Genomic DNA, 12617 nt, shown 5'->3' on the forward strand with positions numbered 1-12617 from the left:
TCATAAGTGAACTTCAACTTTGTAAAGTATTCAGTTAAATTCATGTCACATTGCTGCATTTGTAACAATTCTTGCTGAACCTGTAAAATTTTGTTGATGTTCTTGTCTTGAGAGTACGTTTGCCGAAGAGAATTCCACGTATCTTTGGTTGTATTATAATAACAAAGCCCTGCTGCAATGTGGGGCTGAGTGCTATTCATAAGCCAAGCACTAATTATGTTGTTTTCTTCCTCCCACCGTGCGTATTTACTAATCTTTTCAACTGGTTCATCTTCTTCCAATATATATTTCTTTCCATGTCCAACGACTGACAACATGAAGGCTCTTGCCCATACATCATAGTTGGCTCCATCAAGTTTGATAGTAGATCCAAAAGAGAATGGATTTGAGAAAGCTTCGTACTCAACAGCAGCCTCTATTTGCTGATTTCCAGATTCAATTCTATCAAGTTGTATAGATTTATTGGCAGCCATGCTAGAACCACGAAAATAGGTAAATATAAAAGCCCACAGTGGACAAAATATAGACTAACATGCACAAATTTCTGCAGCCACAATTCAACACCAACCTACGGTAGACTGAATATAGACTAACATGCACAGACTTACTGCTGCCAGATTTCAAGACAAACCTGCTCCACTTTAACTATGAGAATCAACCATGCACCACACGGCCAAGCAGATCAGAATTTCTCTGTTCTGAATTTCTTCAACGGCATCAACTGAATCAGATCTGATATATACTGTGACATTCAGATCTTGATCAACATCAACAGTTTGTCAACGACATCACTTGAGTTAGATCTAATACACTACGACATTCAGATCTGAACGACGACAGCAACTTGTCAACTTGTCAACTGCATCAGATTTGGCTCTTCAGCAACATCACAACTTTGACAGCAATATAAGGGTGCAAATCACGTCTCTACATGTTGAACATGATCAGCCCCTTTCCACCAAACAATCTGATTGTTTTTTTTTTTTGGTAAGCAGCAAAAACTTTAGACATTCAACCTTATCTTGAATGAAGAAATGAGAAATGAGGGAAGTGGCGTGAAACCCTAGATGGCACAGTCCTAGGTCCGATGCTCTGATACCATGTTACGTAGAGAGGTAGAGAAGAGGGAGAAGAAGAGAACGTGAGGACGAAGGAGAGAATAGAAAGCAGTCAAGAATCTGTCAACTGCTCCTTTTTCTTTTGACTAAATAAGGATTACGGTTATGTTTAACCCTTTACATAAAGAGTCCAACAAAACGTTAAAAATTTAGAAAGCTACCTAATACTAAATTCCAAAATACAGAAAACTTCAAATCCCAAACCAGCACGTTTCCTCAACAGTATATCAAGTATTTTGGATTATAGTCACATTTAACAGCAATATTTTCAAAATACTGCACTAGAATCCAATCACAAGTGAAACCAAAGAAGAGCAAGATATTGTGGTATGTCGAAAATGTCGCCCAAATAAAACACAAGTTAAAATATCGCAATATTCTTAAAGTTTTTCAAAAAACACATTTCTTTAACATAATTTAATTTCCTTGGGTTTTTTTGGGTAACTGTTTTGAATTTTTATCAATGATTTTGCGAGAAAATTAATGGAGAACTCATAATTTCATAATTTACTATGTTCTTTATAGACAACATTTCTGGAGAAAAAAACAATTTTTCCAACTAAGGCTAGAGAAAAACCTTGCCAGAAATCCCAAGAACAAAAATATTTGTGACCATGTTTTGCATGTGTGAACCTGTGAACTAACAAGCCAAATTGAAGAGCGCTCTAGTATAACATAAAAAGGATAATAAGAATAAAAATGAAACACCTTGCTTAGTATCTATACACATGAGTATTTGGTTTATTTTCTAAGCCACAGAAGCAAACTTCCTGCACTGTTGTACGTATCGTACGATACGAGCCTATATCATACGATACGTATCGTATCAATTACGTTTTACGATACGATACACACCCCGTATCGTAAATGGGGGGTGTATCGACTAATTTTTAAAAAGAGGCACCCGATGCCTCCTTTTTCACTTTTTCTTTAAAACGTCCGAGGGTTCTTCATTTGTAACGTGGGGATTGTGCGTCCAAGGGGGAAGATCATCAATTTTCACCGTGAAAACATCGATTTTCACTGTAAAATCGAAAGATTAAAGGGTCGATTTGTGCGTGGGTGGTTGATTTTCGTTGGGAGGAAAGGGGTTTTCTTCATTTCTTCTTCGTAAAGTATGAAATCTCATGTTTTTACCATATATTCATAATTTTTTACCGTACAATCGTAGATTGAAAGATTTTGAATGTTTTTCATTAAGTTTACCATAGGATTTCGTCCTTTTTTTTTTTTAAGATATGGATCCTACATGGCAATAGTGCGAAAGGGTGAAGGAGAATAACCACTTGAAACTCAAATGTAGCTTTTGTGGGAATACATTTTCAGGAGGGATTAGTAGAATGAAATACCATTTGGCAGAGACCTCCAAAGATGTGTCTCCTTGTGTTGGAGGACCAAACAAACTTTGCCTTCATTTGTGTGTCAGCAATGTTTAGATATACTTCATGTTTTACGTCAAAAGAAGATACAAAAAGAAATTGAAGAGGCAGATGTAGGCTATAAGAAGCTTTTCGAAGAGAAGAGGAAGAAGCTTATGAATGTGATGATGAAGATGATAGCAGTCTAAGAACAGATTTGGAGACCACAAGAGGTAGAGATCGTAGAGGAAAAGGGATCATGTATGAAGGAGGTCGATCTGGCATAACGGGAAGGAAGAGAAGAGGCACAGCAGATATTAGGGCCAGGCGTGGTATGCGACCACCTTGTGGAAGAGTTCCTACTGGTAGGTCTAGTGTTGGTTCTATTAAGAGTTTTTTTCCTTCATATACTAGCCCAAGTGGTCAGCCGCAGATTCGTGTTGCTATAACATCTAAAGATATGCTATATCAGGCACAAAAGATGGTAGGAAAATGGTTTTATGATGCATGTATTCCATTTAATGCAGCTAATTCTTTTCAATTCCAAACCATGGCAGATGCAATTGCTTCTATAGGCCCCGGATTCAAAATGTCATCATATCATCAGTTGAGGGGCAAAATTCTTCAAGATACGGTCAAGGAAGTGTCTGAACATCGCGATGAGTTGAAATTATGTTGGAAGGAAACAGGTTGCTCCATTATGTCAGATGGATGGACTGATACAAGGTCAAGAACACTTGTAAATTTTCTTATTTATTGTCCTAAAGGTACAATGTTCTTGAAATCTCTTGACTTGTCTGATGTTCCTAAGACTGTTGAGATTTTGTTCAATGATTTTGATAATGTCGTAGAAGAAGTTGGACCTGCAAACATTGTACAGTTTATTACAGATAATGCTGCAAATTATAGAGCTGCAAGAGATTTGTTATTTCAAACATATAAAACATGTTTTTGGAGTCCATGTGCCACTCATTGTGTTAATCAAATGCTTCAAGATCTTAATGAGATGCATGATATGAAATCAGCCATTGACCAATGTCAAGAGGTAACAAAATTTATCTATAATCATGCATATGTACTGAGTTTGATAAGAAAGTTTACAAAAGGAGTTGAATTAATACGACCTACACAAACTAGATTTGCCACAAATGTATTGACTGTGCAGAGTGTGGTGAAGCAAAGAACTCCTTTGAGGCAGATGTTCGCTAGTGAAGAATGGGCTGCATATCCACATGCTCATAAAAGAAATGCTTCTTTAGTTGTGGATATTGTATTCAATAACGCATTTATTTTGGGAATCATGTGTGAAGTTATTGAAGGTTTGTGTTCCATTAGTTAAAGTTCTCAGGTTAGCTGACAACGAGGATAAACCTTCCATAAGGTACTTATATGAGGTTATGGATAAAGCAAAAGAAGCACTTCGAGACAACTTGAAAGGAAAGAAAAAATTATATATGCCCATATGGAAGATTATAGATAAAAGGTGGACTGGACAGCTTCATCAACCTCTTCATGCAGCAGCTTACTATCTAAATCCTGCAATTAGATTTTCTCCTACATTTAAGGACAGAGAAGTCTTAGGTGGTTTGTTGGATTGTATTAACGTGTTAGTGGCAGATTCTAGAGAACAAGATGTTGTGCACAATGAGTTGGATCTATATGATACTTGTTTTCGGAACATGGGACAACCTGTCGCCATTCAAGTCAGGACAACCATCCGTCTAGGTAAATACATAGAAATTTTTAATTTACTTTGCATTTGTTACATTTGATTTTTTTTAAACTTTCACATTGCTTTGTTATATTTTTGTTTAGATTTGTGGTGGAATAGGTATGGGTTTGATTGTTCAAACCTAGCACGTTTTGCAATCAAAGTCCTTAGCCAGACATGCAATGCTAGTGGATGCGAAAGAAACTAGAGTGTGTTCTAACATATCCATAGCAAAAAAAGGAATAGGCTCGAACATAAAAGGTTGAATGATGTTGTGCACAATGAGTTGGATCTATATGATACTTGTTTTCGGAACATGGGACAACCTGTCGCCATTCAAGTCAGGACAACCATCCGTCTAGGTAAATACATAGAAATTTTTAATTTACTTTGCATTTGTTACATTTGATTTTTTTTAAACTTTCACATTGATTTGTTATATTTTTGTTTAGATTTGTGGTGGAATAGGTATGGGTTTGATTGTTCAAACCTAGCACGTTTTGCAATCAAAGTCCTTAGCCAGACATGCAATGCTAGTGGATGCGAAAGAAACTAGAGTGTGTTCTAACATATCCATAGCAAAAAAAGGAATAGGCTCGAACATAAAAGGTTGAATGACTTTGTTGTTCGATATAATATGAGGTTGAAACAAAGGTAATATAGGCATATAGTTTAATGTTTACATTTTTGTACAATATATTTATATGAAATTATATATTAACAAGCTTTCTCTTATTTAACGTAGAGAATTAGAAAAATCATTAGCAAGGAAGCACACATCTCAGTTCGATCCTATCAGCTTGGAAAATTTTGACGATCTAGAGCCATGGATTGAGGAAGAACCAGCTACAATATTTGATGATGAAGATCTTGAATGCTTTAACCTTGAAGCTGAAGCAACAGAAGGCTTTGTTGAAGAAGGAGAGTCTGCTATGGGCACTGCTGGTGTTGAATATGTTGGTGAGGATCTTCCAATTTTTGACGATGAAGATGAAGATGAAGATGATTATAAAGGATGAATCCTGATTGAGAGTCAAGTCAAGACTCAAGGGTGCTTTCATTTTATATGTATCGAATGACTTAAGAGTTATGAATCTATGGCTGTTGAACACTTGAATGTTTTATTACTTTATGGCTTATGCTTTGTTGAATGCTATTGTTATGAATTTTGATGTCTATGAATGATGAACTATTGCACGCGCAAGTTTATAGCAATAATAAGTCTACCATTATCTCAAAATGTTTTCTATGAAGAATTTATTATTTTTAATTTTTTTCTGATTTTTTTATGAATTTTTCGATTTTTTTAAAAAAATTTCTGATTTATTAATAATTTTTTAAAAAAATTTACGATACGTTACGATACAGCGTATCTTAAAGCCCGACCGATACGGCTTACAATAAGCGTTTTACAACATTGACTTCCTGAAAAAAAAATACACACTATCCAAGATAATGATCAATAAAGTAAATTGAAAACTAATTCATCCAATCAATGACAAGTTGACTGTGGGAGCTGGTTCTTGTTTGAGGAACTTAATGACAAGCTTAGGGGGTTGAGAGATAGATGAAGGAGGAGATGGAATCGAGGATGAGTGAGGTAAGAACCTTGTGGGAGAATGCAAACCCAGTTTAGAATTGGAAGTGGCAAGCACAAGGGCCTTGTGAGGAGGAAGAGGAAAGGTCCCTCTGTTGCCCTTCATCTCCGTTAATTTTGCAAAAAGGATGAAATGAATGAGTTGTGGAGAGACAATCAACCTGATGAAGCTTAGAGACACCAGAGAAGAAAGCAATTTGAGTTGTTTGTATCTTCTATGCGAAAGCACATCTATACACCTCTTGTGGCGTGTGTACCCTTGTAAACTTAGGCACTGAGCATATCATGTTAGTCTTTTGTTATGGCTGAATGACATTGATTAAATGATCTTAACTTTACTTGTTTTTGAGTGTGCATACATGATTATATTAACTCATTAAATGTCAGCTTTTTCATCATTGTCATTATTGTTTTTGCTGCATCTATTGCTACAGTTCAGAATGTTTGCAGTTACTACCACTTACAATATATGTTATGTGAGCCTAGAAATTTTTTATTCAGTGATGTATAATCTTGTTTAGCTTAATATATAGCTATAACTTTGCATGTTGAGATTATTGTCAAACTAATACAAAAGACAAGTCTTGGCTTTTGAAGTATGATGTATTCTTGCAAGACAAAACTCGGTACCAGCACCACTGAATTGAAATGCAAATGTGCACCTCAAGAGCCATGGATGCATGGAATTTCTGTTTAAGGGGATCCAATATATGGTATTTGCCTTGCTGAAAGTTTGAAATGCTGGAACATACCGTCCTTTTTTCTAAGAAATAAATGGTCAAATGAAATACAAGTTTTCTATTTATTAAGCTAATTCTGCATATCTAATATGTATATGCACGCTTTTGCTCAATTGCCATGGCTACCTTTTCTTTTATGATGGTTCATTAATGGAAATTACATTTTTGCTTAGCAAGAACAGCAAAAAATAACTGTTAACTTGATACTGCTAAACAAAGAAAATGTGAAGCTACTGGATTGGCGATGATCTTGTTCTTTCAGTACATCTAAGTACTTTCTATCTGATCAAGAGAAAAGAACTTCTTTTATGGTGAACTATTAATCACCCAAGCCATTGTAAGGCTTTTCTATCACCCTTTCTCAAGTTGATGCTTACACTACAATTTTCTACTTGTTTACCAAAAACTTGCCAGTCCTAAGAGCGTCTGCCTAGTTTTCGATTCTTTGAACTGGCAATATGTTGGAAAGAGCCTTTTTTTCCAGTTCATATTGCTGCTGAAGTCCCAGAGGGTTCTGGTCATAACTATTTGTTGGCTTGGTGAAGCCCCAAAAAGCACTCAATTACTACTTACATATCATTAATATCATATTTATGAATGATCGTGATCACCAAATTAGAATAAATACACACCTGCTTTTGGATTTCCTCCAATCTTTTAGATAGTGGATCATGACTCATGAGGGGTGAGGCATTATCCATTTAGGCATGACTCACTAGTTTAGGCTCAATGACGAAGGCTATAAATCACCAGGTTCTCACAAAAGTGGAATCACAAATACGGAGCATAAATGAATTTTTGCCACAGAAGTTGTGCTGGTTCATGAAACAGGATCCTCGATGAGCTTTTGCTTTCTTGATCTCTTATTATCAGGTGTTCTATGACTTGGTTAGTGATCAACATGTTAAATTTTCCAGGAAAGGTGGTTAATATTGAGTGACGTTAGATGACATGGGTAGTTAGAATTTTCCAGCCTGAAGAAAAAACAATGACAATAATTAAAATGCAAGAGTAGGCTTCCAGCAAAAGGACCAAATGTTGAAAACATCAGATAGACTGGTCTCAGTAAAAATGCTTTAGGATATACTAGGATTTCTAGATCATTTATCTCTAAATGTGTGCTCCTTGATGCCTATGATGCTCTAAAGTTAATGATTGCATTGTACATGTTTGTTTCAATTTGTAACTGCTTAGACTGCTCTTGATTCAGGTTTAGCTCAAATGAAGGGACACTCGAGGGAGGTGGATTATTAAAAATGCCTGCTGAAGCCAACTTTTAAGCTGCTAAAGGAAAAGCGAGTTCAGCACTTTTAATAAGAGTTACCTTTGGCATTTGTACTGCAAATTTAAAAGGAGAAAACAATATCAAAGCAGATGCAACTACTGTTTTTTTTTTGTTCCATACACATTTGCCTCAACCATCTACCAGCTAATAAGCATAACACAGATTAATGATGTCATCATCCTCCCAAACTAAGAAATAAACCTCCCATCCTTCCTCCACTGTTTTAATTCAAACTTAAACAAAGTAATTATTTGATGTCAACTAGTTTCTGAACTTGCTTTCTGTGTTAGCTGCTTCATATGAACAATACCTAGTCATGCTTTCTGTCACTCACTGCTTTTTCAGGAAATACCAATCATTTCTGACTGCAATTCAGAGTCAAGAAGAGGTGAGGTTTTGGTGCTTTCATGATGAGAGACATCTCCTATTGAAGCTGAGCCTGCTATTAGATCAGGTTTAGCTCTTTTATAAAATCAAAAAAGAATCTTTTCAAGACCAGATCTAGAAATACTCAAACAGGTTTCATTATGCACAAATGTATATGTTATTTGAATGCAAAATAACTTCTTTTTCTTTTTAAATATATCAAAACCAAGAAGTGATCCTCCAAACGTAACATGGTCATCGAATGTGAAACTAGATACAATTTCATATCCTTCACTACCATTTAAACATGGCCGTTGGTTTTGGATTTTAGTATTTTGTAACTAATGTAAAATGATTCCTGAATTCTTTCTTTTTTTGAATATATCAAAACCAAGTTATGATCGTCCAAACATAACTTGGTTATCAAAAGTCAAAATCGATTAGGGTTTTCACCCAAACACAACTACTAGGTTTTCAACCACATCGAAGAGCTAGTTATGTAACAAGGTTTTGATAAGACCGAATTTGGATGAAAACAAAGTTTTTAGCCTTGTAATGAAAACAGTGCCTTAGTGTATTCTCTGGGTCTCAACACATTGCCTAGGTTCACCTAGCATTTTGTCATGTGAAAATAACTAGAACAAGTAGGTAAACATAACAAAAAATTTGAACTTGACCACAACATTGGCAATAGCATATATTAGTTTTAGGCTTATAGTGCTTGTATCATGGACATAACAATAGCAGTACCACACAAAGTTGTACCTGAAGCTAAATATGTCATCAAGTTATCAACATGCATCTTAATTACATACTTACCAGTATCACTTCTCCAATATGCATATGTCAATGAAGGTGAAATGTTTTCAACGGCTCTTATCACAAGTTATTTACCTCTAAAACTTGCATCATGTAATCATTGAAGCATCTCAGATTGTCCTTTTGGGCTTCCTGCACAGCTGAAACCATTGCCATTTCATGAACCTAATGAAAAGCAAAACACATTATCAGTTCAAATACAATACTCAGATAATTAAGGTTTACACCAGAAAAAACATGGAAGAAATCACAGCAAACCTGATTCATAACTAGAGAGCTTCTCATGTCCTTCATAGCAAAGCATTATGGAGAGGAAAAACATTTAAATTGGAAAAAGTTCAATTACATAAGCTCATTTCCCAAGATATTTTTAATCATGGAAATCATTTGCTTACAAATTGCAACATCCAACAGGCAAGTTGTCATCTACTATCGCAAAATGTGATCACTAACTCTCATTTCCAGAACATCCTAAGTTTTGAGCCATCCCATGCTACTGCATAGTGTAACTGCTATCAACTGTTTCATCTCTAAATTCTAAACCTTTCAAGCCTCTAAAAAGAAAACATCAGGATGCAATGATCCAGTTCCAGTAGACCCCATCTCACACCCTTTTTTCTTTCAAGAAAAGGTTAAAAATTTCAAAGACATCTTGTCGTTACCTGCTTTTCATAGGAAAATGTATCGATCAGTTTAAGAAGACAATGAAAAGATTCTCGTAGACTAATGTTTTGAAACAAATGGTGTGTTAGAATAAGGATGGTATCATGGTGGACTACCCATCAAGATCTCATGGAAGCTCATCATAGTTCAAGCTTCCATAAACATCAAAATTTTACCCCTAATGGGAAAAAAAAGAAAAGGTCCAATTTATGGAATCAAAAGTAGACCGAGTATTTTTATATCAACACAGACTACAACACTGTTTCTATAACGTCATAGCAACTTTTGCTTGAATAAGTTCCCATATACAGATGCAGTAAAAACTCAAAATTGAAAGAAAAAAAAGAGTATGAGATATAACCTGGAAGCACCTCAAAGAATGAAAAATAAACATTTTCCACAAGCTTAGCATCAATTAGATGAATGCATAACAAATCAAGGCTTCTATGCCAGGCTAACCACACACAAATTTAAAAAATAAAAACAAAGGCCTCTTTATCAGTGGTGTGACTTGGATCATGATAAGGTGATTATTTCCATCATAAGGTAGAGTGGTAGACAGTAGACACCAAAGTTGCCAACCTGTTGCAAGTACTCCTCCACAGTTGTTGCCTCTGATGGAAAGACATCCTCAAATGTTGTCTAGCATAAACAAAATAAGATGTCAATTCTAAAAGACATGACCAGTAAAGTCTCAGGTTTGGCAGCCAATAGAATTCATAGCACTACAGAAAATGGAACGCAAGAACAAGTACATGAGACGTCTGTAAGAATAATAGTAGAAAAATCATATATAGAACTTGTAAATTCTTTATGAACCATAGTCCCACCCACCCAAAACCCACGTTAGCACAGACAATGCTTTCGAAGCAGGCATTATCAGTCACTGTCCAACTTCGATATACTGAATTGTGGAAACACTTTTAAATAGGAAAAAGATAACAGCAAGCCACCATCAAGGTTGAATTAAATGATTTCAATATGAAAAAGACATAAAAGCAAATTCACTTTGACAATTCTGAACCTTCTGACAGCAAAATAGGAGTGGACAGGAATAGCACAATGAAAGCAACAAAAAGTCCTTCGAAAAATTATACCAGAACGAGCACAAGATGCCTCAGGAGTAAGGGAAAATACCATGATACCTTTATTTCGAAAGATTTCAAATCACGAGCAAGTTGTTCTGCATTTATTCCTTCACGAGCTAATAACCTGCAGAACCCAATATGTGGATAGAAATTTGATCAATATCTATCCGGTGAAAGCGCAAAAATCAAGCCATATCACGAGACGACAAGTTCAACTAGAACGCCCTACGTTGTCTGTGCAATTCTAGAATAAGCACGTCCTTCTCATTGCATATGAACCCAAGGATAACCACATAGGGGCGTGCACAATGTTGCGCTCACACGATAACAGCAAAGCATTAATGAAAACAAACTTTTCCGATGAAAATCAATCTGAAAACGGACATTGGAACCACTAACAAGAAGCAAGTCCAATCGAAACGAACTTTTCAGAAGAACGCCAGAGAGACTACTGACTTTGAAACACTGTCGCAAAACGATGTTCGCAGAAACAAACAGCACACTTGAACCACCATTCGAGTTCGGGAAAGGATTAGAAAGAAAGAATACAGCGGGAAGGAAAAAACCTTATTATACACAACTACAACAGCCAAAGAAACACATCTACACTCGAAAAACGTGAAAAAACCCTACCTTGTCGCGGCGATCGACTGACTTGGAGTCTCCGTTCTCAGGGTTTTGGCCTTGAGCTTCTTCGACAATGTCTCCAATTGTTCTAAATTCCTCTGAGAACACAGATTAGGAGCAGTCGTTAGGAGAACACGGCCTTACATCAAAGGGCAAAAGCCGAAAACTCTGAAAAACCGAAACGAACGCCGAAGGCATGGGAAAAACCTGTAAAGGAGGGAACTGAGCGGAAGGAGTTGCTTGCTCGAGAAGCTTCGTGGAGGAGTGGAGGAGGTCGGACCAACCGCTCATGTCAGCATCTGCAGCCATTCTCTCTCTCTCTCTCCCCCTTTCCCTCTCCCTCTCCCTCTCCTTCTCCCTCTCTGTGTGCCTGCGATGGAAGGAAATGCCGGGCTCTGGGTGGAGGGAAAGTGTTCTTCCCTCGTAAACTTGAAACGGAGGAAACGATCCCGACAGGGCGAGGGCTTCAGTGTAACTTCTTCGCGTAGTCAGATCGAGTGTCCTGCAGTCTGGAGTCCCGTCCGCGAACTTTTTCCAATTTCATGCGCGAATAGAAAATTTAAAAACTATAACCACGGCTACGCATATCCTTTAAATTTCTACCCAGGGTTTTGACCGTAAAATCGTTTAATACACTCTTTATTTTAGTTTCCAATTGAAAAAAAAAAAAGCTTGTCATATCTGGATCTGAATTTGAATTTAGATAGATATCTGATTTTAAGATTCGCTTCTCAATTAGAATCTCATTTTTAAACAATTCAAATAGCATTATATAATATGTCAATGTACAACTTTCAAGACATATGGGTTCTTTAAAAGTAAATCTGATCCAAATTCAAACTTCAAATCTGTTTACTTGAATCCAAATTTGTTTTGAATCCAATCAGATGTCATTTCTTAAATTTGAATCTGATCCAATTTCTTAAGTCTGGCATTGTTTATGACAATTATAATTAAAGTTACAACAACTATTTTTCTCACACCACCCTAGATTTTGGATGGTAGGCCTCCCTCTAGAACTTGTGCTTGAGGGCTAAGAGTCACTATGATATAGGAAGTATACTGCTACAAATCTTGGCAAAGTTTCCCTTCAAACTCAATTCCAAAAATTTTTTAGTGTGCTTGGAGTAGGGGCCAACATTACGTGGAGTTTAATTCATATATTTCATTTTTAATAGCAAGTATCCATAGCATACTCATTTCATGTACTTAAGTTCACAGCCAGTCAATCTCTCATTGCAACAT

At 36.3% G+C, this 12617-nt stretch overlaps 1 protein-coding gene across 1 annotated transcript in view; it reads right to left on the reverse strand.

Moving 5' to 3' along the window:
• LOC116261434 (nuclear pore complex protein NUP93A-like) overlaps positions 1-11898 on the reverse strand; it is a 34535-nt gene extending 22637 nt beyond the window's left edge. The window contains exons 1-5 of the mRNA XM_031640182.2: positions 11580-11898; positions 11379-11470; positions 10803-10869; positions 10240-10299; positions 9070-9159 (exon numbers count right to left, since the gene is read on the reverse strand). Of these exons, the coding sequence (XP_031496042.1) occupies positions 9070-9159; positions 10240-10299; positions 10803-10869; positions 11379-11470; positions 11580-11681 (411 nt within the window). The 5' untranslated portion in view covers positions 11682-11898. The remainder of the gene's footprint in view (positions 1-9069; positions 9160-10239; positions 10300-10802; positions 10870-11378; positions 11471-11579) is intronic.
• Between the last annotated feature and the right edge of the window lie 719 nt (positions 11899-12617).

The sequence above is a fragment of the Nymphaea colorata genome, chromosome 9, assembly GCF_008831285.2.
Source record: "Nymphaea colorata isolate Beijing-Zhang1983 chromosome 9, ASM883128v2, whole genome shotgun sequence".
NCBI lineage: Eukaryota > Viridiplantae > Streptophyta > Magnoliopsida > Nymphaeales > Nymphaeaceae > Nymphaea > Nymphaea colorata.